Source organism: Thalassophryne amazonica, chromosome 4 (genome assembly GCF_902500255.1).
Source record: "Thalassophryne amazonica chromosome 4, fThaAma1.1, whole genome shotgun sequence".
Taxonomy (NCBI): domain Eukaryota; kingdom Metazoa; phylum Chordata; class Actinopteri; order Batrachoidiformes; family Batrachoididae; genus Thalassophryne; species Thalassophryne amazonica.
The window spans coordinates 69,821,787-69,848,396 of NC_047106.1; the positions used below are offsets into that span (position 1 = coordinate 69,821,787).

General features: G+C 40.0%; 1 protein-coding gene across 1 annotated transcript in view; it reads right to left on the minus strand.

Annotated features, from left to right (window-relative positions):
- Positions 1-26,610, minus strand: part of dscamb (Down syndrome cell adhesion molecule b) — a 498,706-nt gene that overhangs the window by 98,569 nt on the left and 373,527 nt on the right. Inside the window, 8 exon segments of the mRNA XM_034168081.1 lie at positions 7,444-7,734; positions 9,126-9,314; positions 9,913-10,011; positions 18,647-18,813; positions 20,514-20,631; positions 21,194-21,364; positions 22,639-22,761; positions 23,530-23,685. Coding sequence (XP_034023972.1) covers positions 7,444-7,734; positions 9,126-9,314; positions 9,913-10,011; positions 18,647-18,813; positions 20,514-20,631; positions 21,194-21,364; positions 22,639-22,761; positions 23,530-23,685 — 1,314 coding nt within the window.

Sequence of the window (26,610 nt, forward strand, 5' to 3'; positions counted from 1 at the left end):
TTTCCCCCAAACATCTTCAGGAATAGATGGATTGTTTTGGAAAAATGTCTGTTAATTCTGATACCGACTGGTGAAAGTTTGTCATGAGAGCTACCATCTGAGGAAGTACACCTTCTGCTGTGCCTTTGTCCTGATGGAGTCTATGTGGGACGTCCACTTCAGATCTTAGGAGATGGTGGATTCCATGAACCGGCAAGTGTCCACAGTAGGCACAGTGTTGTTGAGGATGTGTGGGGACGGTGGGTTCTTCTTGAAGTCTACTATCATCTCTAGAGTCTAGTCTTGGGGGAGCACACACCCCTGAGGAACGCCAGTGCTGATTGTTTGTGTGCTGGATGTGATGCTCCCCGGCCTCACCTGCTGTGTCCTGTCCATCAGGAAGTTGGAGAAACACCGACAGGTGGGAGCTGGCACAGAGAGGTTGGAGAGTTTTTTGTGGAGAATGTCGGAGATGATGGTGTTGAACGTCGAGCTGAAGTCAATGAACAGGATCCTCACATACGTCTCTGACAAGTGCAGGTGCTGCAGGATGTAATGCAGACCCATGTTGACTGCATTCTCAACTGACCTGTTTGCCCGGTAGGCAAATTGCAGGGGGTCCAGCAAGGGTCCTGTGATGTCTTTCAGGTGGCTCAACACCAGCTTTTCAAAAGATGACTACAGATGTCAGGGCAACGGACCTGTAGTCATTTAGTCCTGTCATGGAGGGTTTCTTTGGGACTGGGATAATAATGGAGCATTTGAAGGCAGGAAGGGACCACACACAGATCCAGAGAGCTGTTGAAGATTCTGATGAAGATGGGTGACAACTTTTTGCTTGCGAAAGTGCTGGCACACCTCCTCTTCATAGATCGCTAGTGCGGGTGGTTTTCCAGATGGGGGGGGGGGGGGTGGCTATGGGAGCAGAAAGTCTGTTGTTGTTGGGGTGGGTGAGGGGTGTATTAAGCCCCTTTCACACCGGGGGTGCCCCGGTTGCTCCCAGTTGCGCAGTGCGTCATTATGACGACGCCACGTGGAAGCAATTCAGTGCCGAGACAATGCAGCTCGGCCCCACAACAGCGCGAGGGGCACAAAGGAGGAAGCAAGTCCAATGCCGAAAATTTAAACCTGTTTAATTTTTTTGGCGTCCTGTGCTCAACGCAGAAAGGAAGTGGTTCCAGCGCAAGTTGGGGCAAAGAGGCATAACTCGGGGCAAAGAGGCGTTACCCGGTGTGACTCTGAAACTATTTTATGACTCCTGCTGTGTTCCATTGTTCCCGCAGTATAAATCATGCAGGATTGTTTTTATACCGTGTACTCAATGCAATAAAAACTACATGCTGAAAAAAAAAAGACCACTGAAAAACAATGCTGATTGCAGCGCAGCTCCTTCTCTGTGTGGAGCTGTCTGGTAAAGAGAGGCACTGTGAGGCAGCAGCAGCTTCTTCTCTCACAAATGTGTTTAAATAAAATCCATAAAAGTCCTGCTCACAGACTGATTGCCAGAAATATCCAGTAAAAAGTCCGGACATCTCTAGTCCACTCATGGACGTTCGTTCACGCACGCACATGTGAGCAATTAAAATAAAATAAAGTCTGGCTGCACGCATAGTTCTTTGTTCTCTGCTCAAACTCTCACATCACAGTTAAAAAAAAAGGACAAAAAAGGACATAAGTCCTGAGACAGGACATGTCAACATCAAGTAGAACTCCAGACATCTCCACATTTGCTTACGGACAGTTCGTTTGCGATAAAAGGAGGAAAGAGCTATAACAGAACTCAGATCGCAGCCCTGCAGCTCTGCACAAGAACAAATATAAAGCAGAAGAGAAGTCAGAGTGCACAGTCTGTCTGCAGCCAAATTATGCACTCTGACTTCTCTGTGCAGAGAACCTGCAGGCTGCGTTCTCACCTCCTCTCTGCCCCATGCTGCGCGCACCTGATGCAGGTATTCCTGCGTCGTCATGACACCACAGGAAAGCAACTGGGAGCAGCCCCAGTGTGAAAGGGGCTTTAGGGTCCCTTTCAGACCTGGCGTAAAACAGGTTCAGCTCCTCAGCCAGACGGGGGTTCACCGCAGGGTGGGAGGATGGTCTCCTGTAGTTTGTGGCATGCTGAACACCTCTCCACACTGCTGCAGGATCGGTGGCTGAGAATTGCTTTTTCAGCCTATCAGGGTAGCTCCACTTAGCTATTCTGATCTCCTTTGTCAGTTTGTTTCTGGCCTACTTGTACTGGAGCCTGTTTCCAATTCTGTAGGCCACCTCCTTGGCTTGGCAGAGCTGCCTCAGTTTTCCAGTAATCCAAGGTTTGTTGTTGCTGTAGGATTTCGTAGAAGGATTTCGTCTGCAGACACGGATCCTCACAAAAACTGATGTCAGAGTGTCACAAAGTTCATGAATGTCTGTAGATGCAGCTTCAAAGATGCTACAGTCTGTGCAGTCATCTTGAGAAGCCTGATTTACTTTTTTATATTTGAAATGGCATAAACAAATTAAAATGTGTGAAATATCAAGTGACTCAGTACCTTTGGAGGGCAATATAGTATCTGGCTGAGGCAGATAAAGGACTCAAGTTGGGAGGTGGGGTGCGGTTTTTGGCTGGGAAATTGCCAACCCTCGATTCTGTATTGTGCTGGACACAGTGACGTACAGCACCTCACCACTGCATGCTCTCAGACTTGACTTGACAGTGTAGACATCCTTTATATAGTATGTAAAGTAACTTGAGATGATGTCTTTTGTAATTTGTTGCAACATAAAAATAAAAGTGACTATGCGATTGGAGCTACAAGGCACATTTGGAAAGTCTACACGATCAGCTGAGATTATTCCCTTCTCATTATTACTGGTTGTTACTAAAAAGTATTTCTGGCATCATAACACAAGTGTGTTATGATAATTCATAAACTGGTTTTGAGTTTACAAGGACAACCACAGAACCTCTACCCTTGTTTGTTAGTTGGTTGGAGGTCATTGGTAGCAACATGCACAGAAATGTGATGTTGAAGTGATGGTGGTGTATACTAATGAGAAATAACATTTTCTTCAGAGGTGCCTCTTGGTGTCCTTTCATGACCAAAATTCTGACTTTGTTGTGGATCAGCACATTGGTCGAGTGTCCTTTTTAATATCTTATGTGGTGGGCGTCTTATTAGTGATGCCACTGAATGCGTTCACTCTTGTAAATCACATTTGTCTCTATGTAACTGCTTGTATATGTATGTTAGCAAAATATTTTAAGAACATCTAATCTGATTTCGATCAAACTTGGCAGGTTACATTGGGCCTGTTGATGGGACAATGGAATTTGGCTTTTGATTAGGATCTGTCAATGATCAATATCAGTGAGCATGGCTAAATTTCCAGCGCCATTCAAATATTTAGGAAAATAGCAGCTTTTGTGGGTGTTCATCTATTTTCTTGTTGGTGAACTTAACCATTTAAAAGTATGTGTTACATTTTGTCAGTGGGTCTGATACTTTGAAATGTGGGTGTGGCATCACATCACTCTCTGTGCACTTTGGTCTTGCTACTAGCGCAGGAGCTAGGTGACTTTTATTCAACATGAAAGGTGCAGAAGGTCTGTAGTATCAGAAATGCTTATGAGGCTAAACTGTGCCAGGAAATGCGATTCTTAAGTTTCACAAGTGGTGGGTGTGGCCCGTAGCCACACCCAAATTACCACCAAAATGGGTTTATTTAACATGGGAGGTGCAGACTTTGTTCCAATGCCAGTTGATGCAGGTGTATTTACTGAATAAAAAAAAAAAATCCAACTTAAGAAGATTTTGTTTTGGTGGAAGCACTAATTAAGAACACAATTAATTAGTGCTAATTAGAGTTTTATTTAACATAAAAGGTGCACAGTTGAAACAAACCTCATTACATAGTGCCACATCTCAGTAGTCATAAAAATATACTTAAGAACAGAAATGATGGTGGAAAGACCCCTTAGGATGGGCCACACCCTGCCACCCCCCCCCCCCCCCCCAAAAATGGATTTATTTAACATGGGAAGTGCAGACTTTATTTCAGTGACAACTGATGTAGGACTGTTCACTGAATAGAAAAACCCAACTTAAGAGCATTTATTTTGGTGGAAGCACTAATTAAGAACATAGTTAATTAGCACTAATTACAGTTTTATTTAACATAAAAGGTGCACAGTTGAAACCAACTTACCACATCTCAGTAGTCAGAAAAATGAACTTAAGAACAAAAATGATGGTGGAAAGACCCCTTCAGAATGGTCATACCAAGATACCCCCAAATGGTATTATATAACACAGGGGTGGCCAAGTTCGGTCCTCGAGAGCCACCTTCCTGACACTCTTAGTTGTCTCCCTGCTCCAACACACCTGAATCCAATGAAAGGCTCATTAAAAGTCTGCTAACAAGTCTTTCACTGGATTCAGGTGTGTTGGAGCAGGGAGACAACTAAGAGTGTCAGGAATGTGGCTCTCGAGGACCGAATTTGGCCACCCCTGATATAACAGAATAGGTTTAGACTTACGTTCAATCACTGAAGGGGGTATTTACTGAAACCCTATTGTTAAATCCTTTTGGAAGATCACAGTTGAAACCTACTTCATTACATAATACCACATCTTGGGGGGGCGGGGGGAGAGATAAGGAAGAAGTAATGCCAAAAGTCACTCCTTACAAATAAAATAAGAAGGATGATTTGTATAAAAGCAAAGAGGTATAATATACAATAATATATGCTTTTATACAAATCATCATCCTTAAAGTATTAAATAGCAGACATCATAATGCTCCTACCTGTGCAATTGGTATATTCAAATGCTATGCTTTCTAAAACATGTTGAATGACCATTGGGTAGTCGGAGGAAAAAAGGTATAACTACTATTTTGGGCAAAATGTGCTTTGTTCAGAAGACAAAATTGGATAGTCTTCCAACCTTTTAGCATTGTAGATTGACATGAAATATGTATGACTAACTAAAGCCATCTAAATATAGGCATATGCAAGCTATCTAATAATACATTTGATGCAACAACATATTCACAATCAAAATATCTCAGAATACATTTGTCTCTGAGTCTCAACAACATAATCACAATCAAAATTAGTTAGAAAAAAAGTTGTGTTTTCGGTTTGCTCCATTCTGATTACAGCATTTACTTACTAGGACAACAAATTATTGAATTTATATTACACCTGTAGTAAATTGCACTTTTACCCAATGATCAAGATGGAAAAACACAGTTTAAGTTTTGTAACCACTTTTCAAAGTTTGACTACATCTATATAAAGTGTAAAATGCATTAATTTGATATCATCAAGCAAATCCACTTAGTGACATGACCATTTCAGAATGATTTTCATAGTGAGAAAGGGTGAAGATATACAGCCATCCTCAATACTGAATGTCAAACCTACACCAGCAGCAAGGGTCAAAATACATGTAGACAGCTACAAATAACCCTGATATAATGTGGAAAACTGCCAAAAGGATATAATAAATCAGTCAATCAATATTATACTGCCTTAACATATGGTATTAACTATACTAGCTTTCTTACACAGTTTTCTACACAGTGCCCTGTCTGGTGAATGTTCGTTTCCCCATAATGCAGGTGAAGACATTCTTACTCTTCATCTGACGATAGCCAGCTTTCTTCATCAGAGGATGAAATCTCAAAGTTTTCATCAGAGTCTTCTTCAGGAAGGTCACCTTCTGCTGGAATCAATGATTCTGGTAGTTCAGGACCTTCAAACCAAATGACTTCATAATGTCCATGCTTCAGGTCCCATCCATCATCTGGCAAAGGATGCTGCATTATATTTGTTGCAGTAGCAGTGGCCCACATCCTTGCTACAAATGATGCTCGCTTAATTAACATTGAGATAACTCAGATTCACAAGGAGGAAGCATACTACCATCTATGCCCTTCAACTTTTCTAAAGCATTCTTGCACCTTGCCTTTGGTCCATAGGCCTTCTTGAACACCTTGTAACAATACCCATTTATTGAAGTAACCGATTTGCCATTTGCTCCATACATCTCTGCTGTAAAGGTCTCCAAAGCTTTTTGGTCTCTTTCTGTTAGCTGTCCTGTAGACATGGATGAGAGAGCCTTCTGAGCTGAAGTATCTTTCAACACCTGTGCAAATGGTCTGACTTTGCCTCAAAACTAAATCTTACCTGTTATTGTCATTTCCAGGGTAATTATTCTGTTTCGTCAATGAATTAGTTTCACTTTTACGAGGCCGTTTACATGAAGTACATGTATTTGTCTACCTTTCTAAAATTTGATCCTCCTCCATAGAATCCACAGGCCTGCCCACATGGTCTGACTCCTGCTAGGCATCTGTGTAGCATGTCCTGCATCCCACTAGGTGTATACCTGGTATCTTGATGTGATTACATAATTGTAGCCTACATTCTAAAGACATCTCATAATGAAAGGGATATGAGATCCAGATAGCTTAACTCCATGCACAGTACATAAATTGCTATTCTTTGAACTGTTGAAATGTAGTAGTAGGTATATATCAAACATTTATAATTAAATAAATGTTCTTAAGTTGAGTTTTTCCATTCAGTGAACAGTCCCACATCAATTGGCACTAAAATAAAGTCTGCACTTCCCATGTTAAATAAATCCATTTTTGGAGCTGGGGCTAGGTGTGGCCCTTCTTAAGGGGTCTTTCCACCATCATTTTTGTTCTTAAGTTTATTTTTATGACTACTGAGATGTGGCACTATGTAATGAAGTTAGTTTCAACTGTGCACCTTTTATGTTAAATAAAACTCTAATTAGCACTCATTGTGTTCTTAATTAGTGTTTCCACCAAAATAAATGTTCTTAAGTTGGGTTTTTCCATTCAGTGAACAGTCCCGCATCAACTGTCACTGAAATAAAGTCTGTACTTCCCATGTTGAATAAATCCATTTTGGGGGGGTGTGGCAGGGTGTGGCCCTTCTTAAGGGGTCTTTCCACCATCATTTTTCTTCTTAAGTTTATTTTTCTAACTACTGAGATGTGACACTATGTAATGAAGTTTGTTTCAACTGTGCACCTTTCATGTTAGATAAAACTCTAATTAGCAATAATTAATTGTGTTCTTAATTAGTGCTTCCACCAAAAAAAAAAAAATCTTCTTAAGTTGGATTTTTTCATTCAGTAAATACACCTGCATCAACTGGCATTGGAACAAAGTCTGCACCTCCCATGTTAAATAAACCCATTTTGGGGGTAATTTGGGTGTGGCCCCTAGCCACACCCACCACTTGCGAAACTTAAGAATCACATTTCTGATACTACAGACCTTCCGCACCTCTCATGTTGAATAAACGTCACCTAGCTCCTGGACTATACATTTTACCAAGTTTGTAGATTATGGCTGAATTAAAATTTCTTCCAAATGTCCATATTTTATCCTAATTCTTGATATATGTGTGCCTCAGTGGCAATCTGTTCCACCAGAACTCACTTCCATCAGCGTTGAGAGTAGCAAAGGTGATCCTCTTTTCCGCTGAGCCGGCACTGTTGGTGACCTTCATCTGGAGTTCATACCAAGTTGCCTCCTGCAAGTCATACAGGATATAGCTCTTGGTCAGCGATGTGCGTTGGGCTGTGTTCCACGTGGCTGAGTCCACTGCCCGGTACTCCAAAATGAAGGAGGTGATTGGACAGCCACCATTGTTCCAGCCAACCAGGTTGAGCCTGGCCCTTGTGGAATTAATGCTGGTGAAGAGTTCGTGTTCTTTGGCAAACTGAGGTTCTGCAGAAGTAAAGAAGAGTGTAAAGTTACAAAGTGCAAAAAGTTAGAATTATTTCACAAAGCACATACAGCAAATATTAAGATAAAGGAAAACAACACAACTTGTCAGTCAGTTCCTTCAGACATAGGGGAATAAAAGTTGTTTAAATCTATAAGAAGATCCTAAACTTTGCCACTATTTCCTGGGTTTTACAAGCATTTGGGGATAAATGGAAATAAGATTTTGTGAATCATCAAATCATACAGGCTGAAAATACATATTAGCCCCTTACCTACAGTATGAGTATACTTCAAACTGTTCTCAGCATCATCCATATGCATCACAGGGGAAAGATTGTTCTTGCATTATTTTTTGAGATAGCCTCCTCTAACTTCAATGCACTTGATCCACTGGTGCTCAAGCTTCGCTATCCCTTTGCGGAAGGCCACATCTTGAGCATCCAGATACTTTATCGTCTGAGTGAGGCTGACAACTTTCTGAAGTACCCTTATATGTTCATTTGCTCATTCATTTATCTTGCACTACACAGATGTTATCGGTAAACTATAGGATAGAGGTGTAATGATGCATCGTGAATTGTGATAATCATGTTGCGAAGTCTGTATCAACTCATACTGTCTTTTTATAAATGACTACGAAAAGTTGGCTACTGCATGGAAGAAATAATGCCTTCTTGTCGAAGAATTATAACTGATTCATAAAATATACAAACAGTGAAAAGATAACGTCAATTATTACAACTGCACTTCAGAATAATTTATTTAATTAAAGTTAAAATATCACAGATTACCTTCTACATAATTAGTTTGAACAGTAATATAATTATGTATTATGTAATGTAAACTTTGAATTTTTCTTTGAAATGAGAAGGTATGCTGGCCTGAGAGGCCATGATCTGAGCCTTGAGGTGAACAGGTCGAGACTAAACCTTAGAAAATTTTTTTTAGTAATAGAGCAATTGTATTATGGAACAGTTTACCTAAAGAAATGGTTCTCTCATCGAGTCTTAATGCTTTTAAAATGAATTATGATTTGTATTATTGTTTTAACAATGGTTCCTAATATATTATACTGTTGTATTGTTTTCTTCTTAATTTATTGTTCTGATGTGTCATATACATTTTTGTATACATGTTTTTACTCACTAAATGAATTATGAATTATAATTATTGTGATATGTATAGGTATATTATGATAGATAGATAGATTGTGAAGCTAATGTATCGTTACACCCCTACTATAGGAACATGTTTCCCAAAATAGGTTTCTTTGAGTCACCTGAGACAATGCAATTTGATATAAAATTGCAATTGGAATGATCCTGATACAAATCATAATGTCACAGAAAAAAATTAAATCCAGAATCCAGTTCATGTCCTACACTTCCTACCTTTCCCATGGGTCTTTGCTTCAATGATCTCACTGATACGCCCTGGCCCCACTGCATTCTGGGCTGTGAGGGTGAATTTATACCAGGTACCGCACTTCAGGCTTTCAAGACGGTAGGAACGCTCACTGGGGCTGATGGGAAAACTACCCCACTGCTCACTGTTGTCCTCTGAGTACTGCAGTATGTAACCTGAAGAGAACAAATTTTTAAGAAGTTTCAGAGTAAAACATAGATTTATTATAAATATCTTCACAAATCCCTGTCTGATAGAGCTCCATGGCTTTAGTTATTTATGTTAAAATCAGGTTTTTGGTATTTGATGAGATGCTGTTAATAGAGAAAACAAACACAGACAAGTCATCATGGAACAAATTCTAGTGACTACGATAGTGAAGCCGGAGCCACACCTACAACAGTCATGACTAGGAACGGTGATAAATTGCCACAACACCTCTTACCCTGATTGTGCCTGCCTTAAGATAAAGTACTTTAATCTCATGCTTTAACAGACTTAATCTTGCTGATCCTTTTTAATCTACCTTTTAGGACTGACAAATTCAGCCTCACGACCAGATAATGAGAAACAAGAACAGGGATTATGGATCACCTTGAAAGAGGAGGTGACACTGGTGACTACGTTGTACTAAATGGAGATGATTGTTTCCATCTGATGACTCACAGATATAAGTGCAGCATATTTGTGTTTGGATAAATTTGTGTTTGTATGAACACATCACATTTAGCTGTGTTACAACTGTCCACTGCTGTGCAAGTGCATCACGCTCACCTCTGATGGAGCTCCCTCCATTATCACCAGGTATCCATGACAGTGTGATTGATGTGGTGGTAGTCTTGGTAACTGTTAGGCGGGGTTGGTCAGGAGGAACTGTGGGTATGAGGACAAAAAGGAAAGTTCATTGCATGCATATTATTTGTAATAAACCAGAATTATTTCACCTTCCCAAGAATCAAATTCCATCTCTGATGGAATTACGGCACCCCCAGTTGAGACACTGTAACTATACCTCTGACTGTACTGGCATTAGATGGTCCATGAAATGTGCTACAAAGTCAATTAAACATTTGTGTGAAGATGAATACATGAAGGATTTACTCCTGAATGTTACTCCATATATGAAATGTTCCTCATGATCCAAACATGCAAGCATACATAACAGGATTTTTCTTTATTTTACCATATTTGGTTTGTCAAAGTCATTGTGTTTCCATCAGGGGTGTTAATATTTGGAATAACTGTCCTGATAATATTAAAATACTTGGTACACTGGTTGGCTTTAAAAGGCTTTACAAAAAGAATATATTTACCCGTTATTGGTTGAAGGATTAGGTTTACCATTTTGTCACTGTTCACTCTTACTTGTTTGGTTGTGTTTTGAAATTTTGTGATTAAGTTAAATTGTTTATGCACTTTTTTTTTCTCTCTTTTCTTGTACAGTTATTATGACCATATGTGTAGGTGCGTGTATGTGTATATTATATATATATATATATATATATATATATATATATATATATATATATATATATATATATATATATATATATATAATATATACATACATACATACGCATACGGAAGAAAAATATAAAAGAATTAGTGTAACCGGGGATCTAACTAAGGAGGAGAGGTAACATGTGCGTAAGTTGGCCCAAGAGGCAAAAAACCGGACACTTTCCGAGGAAACAGGCGAATGGATCCACAAACTGGTCAGAACGGCGCCAAACCTGATAATCAGGAGGGTGAGGAGATCCCCTCCTGTCACATTGAAGAATATGACAAGTTCGGTTTCTCTAACAATGTATGGTGTGACAAAGTAGAACCTAAAGGTAGTAAACTATGGATTGGGGTTATATATTAGATCACCCAACTCTGACACTCTGAAAAATTAATCACCATATTGACGGAGGCTGCAGGAAAAGATTTAATTGTGTTGGGGGATTTTAACTACCCGAATGTCAGCTGGAAGGATCTTTATGCTGATAAGGAAGGGAGTCAAATCCTAGATTGGTGTCTGGACCATTGTTTAACACAGCATGTAGAAATACCATCTCGTGGCGATAACATTCTCGACTTAATCTTCTCAAGTGAACCTGACCGAATCCAGAACATTGAACGAGCGGGTAAGCTAGGTGACAGTGACCACGATATTATATCATGCACTATCAATACAAAGATGCAACGGGTATATAATATAATGCAGGTTCCGAATTATAGGAATTCCAACTTTAAGGGACTTAAAAAGGACCTACAAGAGGTAGACTGGACAACCCTAAGCTCGCTCCCGCTAGAGCAGGCCTGGGAGAGTTTTAACCCAGAGAGCAAATAGAGCCGGGCCGGATGTAGTCAAACATCTGGTACCAATCCTGAAAACAGATCCGGTCCAGACAGTTTTTGCACCCTGGCCCAGATCCGGCACGGCTCTGCTTTACAGTTCTGGAACAGATCCGGACCAGATCTGAACTGGATCTACAAAAGACCAACCGTTTACAGACCATATCTGGCACGGATCTGGGGCAGATGTGGACCGCATCACAGCACCGTGGCAGGAACAAGTTTTACAGTTTTAATTTCCGTGGATCCGAGGAAACTGATTTGTATTTATAACACACAGATCAGTGTCCCTGGACTTATAAAACTTGATTGTCGTAAAGAAACAAACCGCTTTGCAATAAGCATTTAAAAAAGCCTCAGTGACAATCACGATTACAGAGTACAGAGTTTACAACCGCTAATGGATAGTTTCTACTGAGTGCAGATAAAATTGCTTATCGTTATGCCCCATGTTCCTGCCACGGTGCTGTGATGCGGACCATATCTGTCCCAGATCTGTGCCAGATATGGTCTGTAAACCGTTGGTCTTTTGTGGATCCACTTCAGATCTGGTCCGGATCTGTTCCAGAACTGTAAAGCGGAGCCGTGCCGGATCTGGGCCAGGGTGCAAAAACTGTCTGGACCGGATCTGTTTTTTAGGATTGGTACCAGATGTTGGACTACATCCGGCCTGGATCTATTTGCTGTCTGGGAAAGGAACAGTTGACGAAGCTGTTAGACAAAACATTAAATTTAAAAAAAGGACCGGGAGGAAGAAACCCTTATGGATGAATAGGAGTACTATCAGAATATTAAGGAAGAAATCAAAACTCTGGAAAATATACCGGGAAACTAGGGAATATGAAACTTAAATGGAATACTGTAAAGTACAAAGGGAGACAAAGAAACCTATTAAGGCAGCCAAAAAGAACCTTGAAACCAAACTTGCAGACAATATAAAAAAGACCCTAAGTCGTTTTACGCATACATGCGGGAGAAACAAAAAACACGTAGTACAGTTGGACCACTCAAGAGGGAAAATGGCGAAACCATCACATCCAATGAAGAGGCCACCACTCTACTTAATAGCCACTTCGCATCCGCATTTACTAAGGAGGACACATGTAACATACCCAAGCCAAAAAACGTCTATAAGGGTCCACTTACGGGATGACTGACATCCATAATAATAGTAGAGGAGGAAGTGAAGAAAAAATTAAGTACTCTAAAGGAGAACAAGGCACCGGGTCCAGTCTTAAAGGGAGAGTGCGGATGTACTGGCAACCCCTCTGAGTATTATCTACCAGAGAAGCTTAACTGAAGGAATAGTCCCTCAGACTGGAGGAGTGCAAATGTGACATGTATATACAAAAAGGGCTGAAAGGCACTACCTTCGAACTACAGACCAGTAAGCTTAACAAGCACTGTCTGTAAGATATTAGAGTGTATTATTAGGGAGAGGATAATTAACCACCTCGACACCCACTCTTTAATAAGGGATTCCCAGCATGGTCTCATCAAGGGCAGATCCTGCCTTACCAACCTCCTTATCTTCCTGGAAGAAATAACTGAAGCACTCAAAGGCATGCCAGTGGACACTATTTATCTTGATTTCGCCAAAGCGTTTGATAACGTCCCACATATTCGTCTCAAGGCAAAAGTTGAAGCACATGGGATAAGTGAACAAGTATCAAAATGGATAGAAAAGTGGCTATTAAATAGGACCCAGAGAGTAGTACTACATGGGGAGAAATCAACTAATATACCGGTACTAAGTAGAGTACCCCAAGGCTCAGTCCTGGGACCAGCACTCTTCATTATATATCAATGATATCGACGAGAATATATCATGTCACATAATCAAATTTGCTGATGACACTAAAATTTACTTGGAAGTCCCTAGCCCACATCATAGACAGCAACTTCAAAATGATCTTGACACGTTAATAAAGTGGTCTGAAGATAATGCATATGGGAAATAAAAACAACCACTACCAATATTCAATGGAAGGGGTAAATCTAAATTCTACTACTGCAGAGAAAGACCTGGGGATAATCATAACTAGTGACCTGAAACCAACTCAACAATGTATTGCAAGTGTGAAGAAAGCCAACCAGATCCTAGGAATGCTCAGACGTAACATATCCAACAAGACGACATACATAATGGGCAAATTGTATAAACAACTTGTTAGGCCACATCTTGAATATGCCATACAAGCTTGGTCCCCTTGGTATAGAAAAGATATAAACCTGTTTGAGAGAGTACAAAGAGCAGCAACAAAGATGATTCCTGACTTGAAGAACCTCGAGTATGAATCAAGACTAGAAAAATTGAGGCTGACTACACTAGAAGTACATAGAACAAGAGGAGACTTAATCAAGACATTTAAAATCATGGGAGGTTTTGAATGTGTTGAATCGGGCAACTTCTTCTGCAGAGTAGCTAATACCCATGGGATCAGAGGCCACACAATGAAACTGGAAAAGCAAAATGTAATCTTGATTTGAGAAAAAAATACTTCAGCCAGTGAGTTATTAACCAATGGAATTTGCTCCCCGCTCACGTAGTCACAGCAACTTCAGTTAATGGCTTCAAGAAGCAACTGGATAAAGCTCCGCGGAAGGCGGACGGGCACTAAGAGCTGGAAGGCTTACTAGCCCGGCTACCGTGAGGGTTTTCCTCGCGGTACAGGTGAATACAGGTGAATATATATATATGTGTGTGAGTGTATGTGTATATGTATATACGAGGTCTGTTAGAAAAGTAACGGACCTTTTTATTTTTTGCAAAACTATATGGATTTGAATCATGTGTGATTGCATCAGCCAAGCTTGAACCTTTGTGCGCATGCGTGAGTTTTTTCATGCCTGCCTGTGAGCATGCCTTGTGGGAGGAGTGGTCCAGCCCCCTCATCGGATTTTCATTGTCAGGAAATTGGCTGATCGACTGTCGCTTTGCTTCATCAAAATTTTTTCAGAAAGTGTGAGAGACAGCCAAGTGGAAACCATTTGGAAAATTCAGATGGCTTTCGGTGAAGATCTTATGGGGATCACACAGATTAAGGACAATTACAACTTTATTAAAGACGGCCCAGGATGGCATGCGCACCGAGTGGCGATCAACAGGCTCAAATGACCAGATCATTTCCAAAGTGAACGCTTTGTTGATACGGGACATGGTCTGACTACCAGAGAAATAGCAAGACAGCTGGACATAGCACTTTTTCGGCACATTCCACTGTTACAGGAGTTTCTGTAATGGAAAGAGGAGCGGAGAAATTCGCCACGGAGCCGCTCATGGCGCGGGACGAAAGCACCTCCATGTTGGTCTCACAGGACAAGCCCTAACATGCCCAGCTCTTGCACCATTCGGAAAATTCAGACAGCTTTCTGTGGCTTTTCAGTCGTGTGACTATCCAAGAAATTGTGGACGAGCTGGACATGCCACAACATGTCCTGTGAGGCTTCATCACGGCGTTGCTTTTTGTTCTGTGCCCTGCGCCTCCGTCCCGACGCACGAATTCTTCCGCACGTCTTTTCATTACAAAAACTCCTGGAATGTGGAATGTGCCGAAAAAGTGCTATGTCCAGCTGTCTTGCCATTTCTCTGGGAGTCAGACGACGTCCCGGATCAACAAAGCGTTCACTTTGGGAATGATCTGGTCGTTTGAGCCTGTTGATCACCGCTCGGTGCGTGGTGCGCCATCCGCCGCTATGGGCCGTGTTTAATCCAGTTGTAATTGTCCTTAATCTGTGTGATCCCCATAAGATCTTCACCGAAAGCCATATGAATTTTCCAAATGGTTTCCACTTGGCTGTCTCTCAAACTTTCTGAAAAAATTTTGATGAAGCAAAGCAGCAGTCGATCAGCCAATTTCCTGACAATAAAAATCCGACGAGGGGGCTGGACCACTCCTCCCACAAAGCATGCTCACAGGCGAATGACGCAACCGACAGGCGTGAAAAAACTTGGCTGATGCAATCACACATGATTCAAATCCATATAGTTTTTGCAAAAAATTAAAAGGTCCGTTACTTTTCTAACAGACCTCGTATACATTCTTTATTTTTAATAGTATAAGGGGAGGGTGCTTATAAGCTTTACGTCTGCCTTCACCCTTTCGGCCACACGGGTTCTTCGTACATTGTTTCTTTTATGTTTTGTTATTGCCTTTGTTGTTGCTCAGCTGTGTGCTGGATAAATAAATAAATAAATTCAAAATTCAAATTCAAATTAATTATGATAAGCAGGTATAGAAAATGAATGAATGAATTACTGTTAGCAGGATTATGTCAAAACTATTGCATGGGTTTGACAAAATTTTTAACACAGATAGATATTAGGCCATGGAAGACTCAAAACTACTTCACAGATTCTCACAAAATTTTCACCACGGTTAGATATTAGGGCATGGAAGACTCCACTGAATTTTGGAGGTGATCCAGATCTGGATTGGCGGATGCCAGAAGTATCTGTTTGCTCTAAAAATGTTCCTGTGCATAACAGCTCCTGATGTGTGTGAGTGTGTGTGTGTGTGTGTGTGTGTGTGTGTGTGTGTGTGTGTGTGTGTGTGTGTGTGTGTGTGTGTGTGTGTGTGTGTGTGTGTGTGTGTGTGTGTAAAAAGCACCACAAAAATGCAGTCATTTTATCATTTGTCTTTGTCTATGTAAAATCAATGTGTCAAGCAATCACAACTGATTAGAGTTTCTGCACACAGTTTAAACAAATATACATTAAAAAAAATAAGTATTGAACATGTTAGCATTTTTCTCAGTAAATATATTTCTAAAGGTGCGATTGACAAGAAATTTTCACCAGATGTCGGTAACAACCTAAGTAATCCATACATGCAATGCATGCAGTTAGTTTCTCTGTACAGGAGGCATCTTGAAGTGTTATTACCAACAAAAGCTTTGTATGAAATATTACACTCAACAAAAATATAAACGCAACACTTTTGGTTTTGCTCCCATTTTGTATGAGATGAACTCAAAGATCTAAAACTTTTTCCACATACACAATATCACCATTTCCCTCAAATATTGTTCACAAACCAGTCTAAATCTGTGATAGTGAGCACTTCTCCTTTGCTGAGATAATCCATCCCACCTCACAGGTGTGCCATATCAGGATGCTGATTAGACACCATGATTAGTGCACAGGTGTGCCTTAGACTGTCCACAACAAAAGGCCACTCTGAAAGGTGCAGTTTTGTTTTATTGGGGGGGATACCAGTCAGTATCTGGTGTGACCACCACTTGCCTCATGCAGTGCAACACATCTCCTTCGCATAGAGTTGATCAGGTGTTGGTCCACTCCTCTTCAATGGCTGTGCCAAACGCCAGTGAATGTGAGCATTTGCCCACTCAAGTCGGTTACAACGACGAACTGGAGTCAGGTTAAGACCCCGATGAGGACGACGAGCATGCAGATGAGCTTCCCTAAGATGGTTTCTGACAGTTTGTGCAGAAATTCTTTGGTTATGCAAACCGATTGTTTCAGCAGCTGTCCGAGTGGCTGGTCTCAGACGATCTTGGAGGTGAACATGCTGGATGTGAGGGTCCTGGGCTGGTGTGGTTACACGTGGTCTGCGGTTGTGAGGCTGGTTGGATGTACTGCCAAATTCTCTGAAACGCCTTTGGAGACGGCTTATGATAGAGAAATGAACATTCAATACACGATTAACAGCTCTGGTTGACATTCCTGCTGTCAGCATGCCAATTGCACGCTCCCTCAAATCTTGCGACATCTGTGGCATTGTGCTGTGTGATAAAACTGCACCTTTCAGAGTGGCCTTTTATTGTGGACAGTCTAAGGCACACCTGTGCACTAATCATGGTGTCTAATCAGCATCTTGATATGGCACACCTGTGAAGTGGGATGGATTATCTCAGCAAAGGAGAAGTGCTCACTATCACAGATTTAGACTGGTTTATGAACAATATTTGAGGGAAATGGTGATATTGTGTATGTGGAAAAAGTTTTAGATCTTTGAGTTCATCTCATACAAAATGGGAGCAAAACCAAAAGTATTGCGTTTATATTTTTGTTGAGTGTAAATAAATTTCAGTAAGTATGTTCAATACTTTTCCCTGTGTCATTTCATGTTATTACACATAATTTATGGCCATCGATGGTTTGATTTCTTTGTATGTGTGGATTACTTGGGTTGTTACCAACATCTGGTAAAAATTACATGACAATAACACCTTTAGAAATATATTTACTGAGAAAAATGGTGATGTGTCCAATACGTATTTTACCTGCTGTATGCTCAGTTATAACTGTACTGTGTAAGATATGTTTATCTACATGTATGATGCATAGGTAATGCTGCATGATGGAAGGGCTGTGTGTTAGTTGAGGATAAAGTTGCTTCACTTTTGAACAGAGACTTGATCAAATGTCAAGGTCACATGGAACCAAATACTAAGGTATCACTGGATCTTAAAGAATTCATTTGCATGACTCGGTATCAAATATGTAAAGCACAGGTTGGACTCTCCGAGTGCCCATTCTTGTTTACTGAACGTTATTAGGAGCAAATGTCAGTGATTCTCCTGTCCTGAATTACTTGATATCATCGGCAGAAAAAGAGAACTTTGAATGTTTTGTTTTGGGTTTTTTTGTGGCGGCGGTGGTGGTGAGATAAATAGTAAGTCTCTTCGGCTGCTCCCTCATTTCAGGGTTGCAACAGCAGATTTGAGGTGGATGTGCATGTTGATTTGGCACAAGTTTTACACCAGATGCTCTTCCAGACACAGCTCCATATTACATGGAGAACTGGCTGGAGTGGGTTTTGAAGTATAAACCTTCTGCACATGAAACAAATGCACATAACCTCTTGGCCACCAAGAGAGAGGGAGGGAGAGGTAAATAAAAGTCAACTGTGTATAAAAATGAACTTATTCCCATTACTTTTCTTCAACTTTTAAGGAAACAGCATCGAAACGTGCAGTTAAACAGCTAGAACAACTTCATTTTGCAAACTTTCTTTCAGCCTGTGTGTTAACCAAACATTCTTTTAAACAGAGACAACTTTCTCTACTCAGTGTTGTGTTCTGGTTGTACTTTAATATCACCAGCATTTGTTGTATCTTTAAACAACAAATAAATAAATAATGCAAAACCGTTTTGTTATTTTGGCAACATTAATACCTTTAAGCGTCCACTACAAGTACTTGCCTTGAACCTGCAGGTTGAGTGTGACTTCATCAGAACCCCAGTTGTTGCTGGCCACACAGCTGTAGTTCCCAGAATCCTCTGCTTTGACTGTACGGATGATGAAGCTGCCATTGCCATGGACACTACGGCGACCATCAACCAGGACGGGTGTGGGCGTCCCATTGGTGCTGGAGGAACACAGAATCAGTTTATTTATTTATTTATTTATTAGGATCCCCATTGTGGGGTGCAGATAGATTTACAAACACAATATACATAAATCAAAAATGCATCAAAAGTATAAAAGTAAAAAAAATAAAATAAAAAGTAAAAAAAAAAAAAAAAATCCAATCAAATTAATCATCACACATGGTCAAGTCTATACACATATTTAAAAAAATAGTCTACATATGTGTAAAGGTACACTAATAAATACAACTTCTCCATGTATAGATAAGAAGATTAAACCCAGATTACTCTTTATATTAATAAATGAAGTTTGAGAAGTTTAAAAAAAAAACATTTATCTGAAGTGAGTTTGATATGATCAGGTAATAAATTCCATTCATTCATACCCCTAAAGATGACAGTGTTCTTAATGGCATTTCTAGCTGCAGGTAGCGTAAAGTTTCGCGCCACAGCATGTCTGGTTATGTAGCTATGATTTTCTTAACTAAAAGAAAAATTCCTAAACAAAATACAAGGTGACTTAGTGACAATAATCTTTCTAGTAAAAATGATCAGTGAACATAAAAGTCTGTCTTTGACTAACAGCCAGTTTAATTAAATTTTTATACATTGTAATATTTGTCCTATAACTGCACTTAAGTCCTATATGAGCAGCCCTATTTTGAATTATCTATAAGTTATTTATCATTTCTCAAGTGACATTTGACCAAACTGCTGGGCAATAGTCCAGGTATACTAATATTAATGCTTTAATAGCATAATTTATTGTAGTACAACTTAAAAACCTTGCATGTCTTTTCATAATCGTTATGCCTGTGCCCATTTTACACGAATATTATTTATATGTTTTTTACCATGATAATTTTGAGTCTACCTTTACACCCAGCAGCTTGGTCTCATGTACTTGATTTATTATCATATTATTAATTTTAATGTTTAATACTGGGTTTTCCATAATAATACATCTGGAACCAGTAATCATACAGTTAGTCTTAACTGTATTTAACACTAGCGTGTTACATGTTACCCAGTCAACTACATTGTGCAGTTCCATATTTAAAACAGTTTCTAATTCATTGTGTGAACGTGCTGATTATAAAATGGGTTGAATCATCAGCATACATCACTATACTAGCTTTATCTAAAATATATGGTAAATAATTCCTGAAAATTGTAAATAATAATGGACAGAGGCAACTCCCTCGTGGCACCCCACATACTACACTCCTTGTGCTAGAGAAGCTGACATTAAAAAACACTGTCTGTGTTCTGTTAGATAGATAGCTATAAAACCAAGTAAGAGCTGATAGCTCAAAACCGTAACAAGCAAGTTTTTCCAATAACAAATCATGGTCAATGATATCAAAAGCAGTAGAGAACTCGAGAAACACAGTACCAATTATATTCTTCTTTTCAACCTCTCTGAACCAATCATCGGATATAGTGGAGTGACTCTTTCTATATGCATGTTTGATACGCATGTATCAAATTAAATTTAATTTTATTAAAAATGCTGATGATGACAGTGACGGCAGGGCAGAGACATGTATGCTTTTCCTACATCTGTTTTCATAGTAACACTGAAATTTTGACATGTTATTAATGTAACTGATTAAGTGTAATTTATATTATTATTATGTGTCATTATTTTATTGCAAGATATGTATAATAAGACCTGATGGTTTTGTTGCTCACTTACTTTCCTTTGAGCCATTTGATGGTAGGTGGTGGGTCTCCAACAGCCTTGCAAGGTAAAACTATGTCTTTCATCCATGGAGTGGTGACTGTCCCATTGAAGGTCAGGATTCTAGCTGGAGCTGAGCAGAACGCACAGAAACACATGGGTACACACTCTTCAATCTGTCTTTTTTTTTTAAATAAACAGTCACAAATAGAAGGGCAGTAGAGTGCATACCAAGGCCCAAACTCACAACATAAAAGGGAAAAACAAAGTCTAATTAAGGATGCTAAACACGTGTTTAAAATGACTTAAAATTATACAGTGCATCTGGAAAGTATTCACAAAAAATGACAAAACTTAAGTCAACAATTAAATCATATTATGTAGTAAAATCTTGTCAGTTGTGTGAACATTTTCTGCTAGGATCGACTGCGTATGCTTCATTTGTTTAATTTATAACCACTATCAATTTAGGACCAGAGTTCCACTAAAGTAACAAATGTGTTTTGTTTTTTTTTGTTTTTTTGCTTTGGAGCTTGTGTTGTTTGGAAACAAAATGGCTCAGCACATCACTTATGTCCAGGTTTACTCTTGTTGCTATTTTGTATGTTGGGACTGTAATATGAACTTCAGATCCTCCATGTTTGAGGACCACCTCAATATGACAGGAAATTGTCAGGAGATTTTGGATGGTGTACCTTTGGCGAGAGGCTCCACTGTGATCTTCTCACTGTTGTTGCCATGGCCGGCTGCGGTCACAGCCACCACCCAGATACTGTACTGTCTGTTTCGAGCCAAATTTGGGATCCTGTAGAAATATGCATCTGGAGATGCCTCAAACTCACTCATCACCTGAAAATCAGACAGAGAGTAAAGGTGAATATATTAAAACCATGTTACTCCATACACAGTGATGCCGATAACGCGTTACTTAGTACGCGTTACTCTAACCACTTTTTTAGTAACGAGTAATCTAACGCTTTAATCTTTCCAAATCAGTAATCAGATTAAAGTTACTTCTCCAGAGTCACTGTGCATTACTATTATTTTTGCATTGTGGGTTGATAGCAGCATTAAAACTTGGTCCGTGGCAGGAGGTCGGGGTTCGACTGCACTGCCCACCTTTAAGCGAGCTGTGAGCTTTTCATCGCGGTATTTCCTGCAGCAGCTATGACTTGTCCTCACCTCTTAAAAGCGCAGTGACAACAGCACACCTGCACTGAGCTTTACAAAGACAGTTTTATGTTTTTTTCTCCTTTATTTAGAATTCTGAGCTGACCGCTCCGTATTTGCGCGCTAAAATCAGCTGAGTCCTCCGTGATGCGTCAACAACTATTTTTCCACACAAATTGCACCTAAACTCTCTTCTGAGGGACCACATGATTGTGAAAACACAATAAAACTTTCTTAACTGTAAATCTGGTCATGTTTCTGCATAAATAAATTTTATCCATTCTTTGTGCTCAAACGCCAAAGCAGGGGCGAATCTAGATGGAATGGGTGTGTGGGGCAGGGATGTGCCCCCCCACCACAACCCCTAGATTAAAGGTCCAGTTTTGAAGTCTTTTTTACGACAACTAATAATACTACTTATAATAATAATAATAATTTCAACAAGTAAAATGTTTAGAGAGAATTTAAATGTTAGAAAAAAATGTTAGAAAGAATTTAATAGTTACATTTATAAACAATGTAGGTTAGAAATTGCAAGTTTTATTGTTACAGAGCTGTCAACAGTTAAATATGAGGTCAAGAAAGAGGTCTTTATTTTACTTTTTATAAAACAAGTATTTATTTTCATTGAAGTCAAGAAAGGGTGACTATAAAGTGAGTTTAGGCAAACAAGTATCATTGTCGTGTTGAGGTGGCAGAGGGTTGTTGTCGGCAGCTGGGAAAAGTAACTAAAAAAGTAACTAGTAATCTAACTTAGTTACTTTTACATTTGAGTAATCAGTAAAGTAACTAAGTTACTTTTTGAAGGAGTAATCAGTAATCAGTAATTGGATTACTTTTTCAAAGTAACTGTGGGCAACACTGCTCATACAGGAACATGGTCTCTGCACTGGCTGTTTGACAAGTGGGCGATTTGAACCAACTGCCACCAAAAATCTAATGGTGTACAAATGTCTTTACCATGGATGGAGGTTAGAGCAGAAGACAATGTACTTCCTGATGATGCCATTGAGTTTGAGTGGAGGCAGCCATGAAACAAACACTGCAGAGCTGCTGGAAGCCGCCGCCTTCACCCCTGCCGGAGGACCAGGAACTAAGGAAAAACAAGAACTGGGTAAAGCTCTGAGGAACCCACATTAAACACTGAGTATGAGTATGTTTTCCTTACGTCTGACAAATCAAGTAATTACATTAAATGTGGGTATGGTTTTAGTTCTTTAATGTAAAGTGGGACCAATATAACTCAGAGTTTTGGTCTGATTTAGACCAAACTTAGTGGAATGATGGAGGGTCAGCCAAGGACCACAGCAACTGACGTTTGAAAACAATCAATGAAAATGTCCATAATTTTTGTCAAAGGCTTTTTAGGGGATATATGGCATGGCTACTTCAGGAATTTTGTTAAAAAATACACCCATAGTTACATGAACCATGATATAACTGTGACCGTTGGTCACATGACCTTTGATATATGTGATCTCATTTAGCTATTTCAAGAAATGGTTAAAGATACACCTGTGGTTACTTTTAAACACTAACATGATGCCATATATCACTTTTCTTTCACATGACCTGTGGCACTGGGTGACCTTGAAAGGCCAAACCCAAGGCCATACCTGTAGCTCACTCTGAAGCCACTATGGTAGAAGGTTTTCTTTGTGAGTCAAGGATAAAGTGGTTAATTTTGGACAGAACCCATTAGATTTCAAGACCACAAAAATTCATATGAGAGCACTTGGCATGAATCGGTGCAACCATGTAAGGTTTGGATGTTGCACTGAGTCCACGTTCTTAAGTATGTGATGTCGTGTTATTAATGATATTTTCCCAATTTTCTAAGTAGTAGTGTGACATGTCATACCATCTTCTTTGGTGCGCACATAGATTTGTTCACTGCGCACACCATCGCCTGCGTTGGTGAAGGCTAACACCTGGATGCTGTAGTTAGTGTACTTTTCCAAACTGTCCAGCTCTAGTGACGGCTGACCAGTGGTCACATTTCTGATTTCTCCCAGTTCTGTTAGAAGACAAGAGACAACCTGAGCACACCTTCTAATATTCAGCTCAAAGAAACCGGTGTCTTTCATGCAATAAGCATTTAAAATGTATGCAAATCTACTGAATTAATTAAAATGTGCAGGATGAAATAAATAGAAAAGTGGATTGCAGATATTAAACAGCAACGTATAACCTGTTTCAATTAAACAAAACAGGTATAAAGGAATTTCAATTTTTATAATCACTGTTAGAGTCCACATAGTTCATGTCACTCAGATCTGAGGTGGTGAAACTAACCAACTTATTGCCTTGTGAATTACTGATGGAGCTCTGCAAAACTGCAGCTCAGATCGCTACAACCTGGGATAAAAAAAATCTCAGGTACTATCCATTCATGCATTTATTTTCTGAACCCACATATCCCAGTTAAGGGACACAGTGGGGAGGAAAGGATGATGCATGGAGTCTATCCAAGCAGACTGTGGGCAAGAGGTGGGGTAAACCCTGAACAGGCCGCCAGTCTATCACATAGCCGACACACATAGACACACAAACACATTCACACTCTCAATGACGCCAACAGTCAATTTAGAGTCAACCAAGGAAAGTCATTACTGAAATGGCTGGCTGTTTATTCATGGAAGGAAAAAGTGAAAAGTGTGGTAGGAAAAGATGCACAAGCAAAAGGTATGCGTGCAGCCTTGTGAGGATTATCAAGCACAGCAGATTCAAGACCTTGGGGGAGCTTCACAAGGTGCTGACTGAGGCTGGAGAGAGTGCATCGAGAGCCACCATGCACAGAAGTGCAAGAAATGGGCTATAAGCATCACATTCTAAGGGTCAAATCACTCATGAATCAGAGACAATTTCAGAAGCATCTTATCTGGGCTAAGGAGAAGAAAAACTGGACAGTTCAGTGGGTCGGTCCTCTTTTCAGATGAAAGTAAATTTTCCATCCATCCATCCATCCATCCATCCATCCATCCATCCATTTTCTATACCCGCTCACTCCAGTTAAGGGCCACGGGGGCTGGAGCCTATCCCAGCAGTCAAAGGGCATGAGGCAGGATATACCCTGGACAGGACCTCAGTCTATCGCAGCATGTGTATTTTGCATTTCATTTGGAAATGAAAAGAATAAGAGTGCAGATTCAAGCCCCGTGTGCTCTGCAAATCCATATCCAAAAGTTCATCATAGCAGTACATGCAAGCTTTTGAGTGCGCACAGTGTTTTGATGACAAAAACCTTGGGCGACAATTTGTTACTTAGAAACCTTCAACTTTTTGTCGAAATGGAATGCAACTTCCTATGTTTATTATTCTCTCACTTCCACACCAGAGTCATTTTTAAGCAGGGAACATGGTAACATCAAGAAAAATGAGAATGTATTTTTGGAACCAATATGACTTCCTTTTATGACTTCCTTGTGACTTCATCAAGACAACACCTTTGTCCGATCCTCTCCAAAAGTTAATCATCTCACAACATTTGCTGAAGTAATACTGCCACCAGGTTTGATTTAAATCTGTCCAGCTGTTTTTTGAGTTATGTTATTCACTCACTCACACACACATTCATACACACACACACACACACGACCCATGACAATACCCTGCATTGCTGGCACACAGAACAGTTAAGGTCCCTGTGTCTGGAGGAAGAGTAGAGAGGCACAGAATCCAAGTTACTTGAAGTCCAGTGTGAAGTTTCAACAGTCAGTGATGATTTGGGGTGCCGTGTCATCTGCTGGTGTTGTTCACTGTGTTTTATCAAGTCCAAAGTCCACACAGCCATCTACCAGGAGAGCACTTAATGCTTCCATCAGCTGACAAGCTTAATGGAGATGCTGATTTCCTCTTCCAGCAGGACTTACCCCCTGCTCACACTGCCAAAACGACTACGAAGTGTTTTGCTAACCATGTTACTGCACTTGACTGGCCAGCCAACTAACCTGATCTGAACTCCACAGCAAATCTATGGGGTATTTTCAAGAGGAAGATAAAACATCAGATCCAATAATATAGGCAAGTTGAAGACCACTATCAAAGCTCCCAGGATTTACAAAACACCTCAGCAGTGCCACAGGCTGATCACCTCCAAGCCACGGCGCATTGATGCCGTAATTTGTGCAAAAGGAGCCACAACCAATGCTGAGTGCACAAATGAGCATATGTCTCATAAATTCCTGATTTCACTATTATTGCTATTATGAAATACAGTATACACTACCAGTCAAACATTTGGACACACTTTCCCATTCAATTTAATTGGAATCAGCAGGGTATAGCAAGTGAATATATATACAGTGCATCCAGAAATCATTCACAGCTCTTCACCTTTTCCACATTTAACTTACAGTTTTATTCCAAAATCGATAAAATAAAATTTTTTCCTCAAAATTCTACACACAATACCCCATAATGACAACGTAAAAACAGTTCTTTTGAGCTTTTTGCAATTTTTAAAAAAATTTAAAAACTAAGAAATCACATGGAGAAAACATGCAAACTCTATACAGAAAGGCCACAGGTGGGAATCGATCCCATGACCTTCTTGCTATGAGGCAACAGTGCTAACCAAGTTAGATTTCACTTTTAACAAGAGATTTTGTCATGGAAAGCCGCGCGGAGGCTTCGCGTGTCACGACCGATTCGCTGATGAAGCGAGACAAAGGAACACCTCCGTTTCGGAGTGTTAGAGGACAAGTTGGGACATGTCCAGCTCTCCACAATTTCTCTTATACTCACTCGACTGGTAAGCACTGAAAGCCGAGATAGGCATGTCCCAACTTGTCCTCTAACACTCCGAAACGGAAGTGTTCCTTTGTCTCGCTTCATCAGCGAATCGGTAGCGATGAGCAAAGCCTCCGCGCAGCTTTCCATGACAAAATCTCTTGTTGAATGAATGAATGAATGAAAACTGTTTATTTCGAACATTTGATAC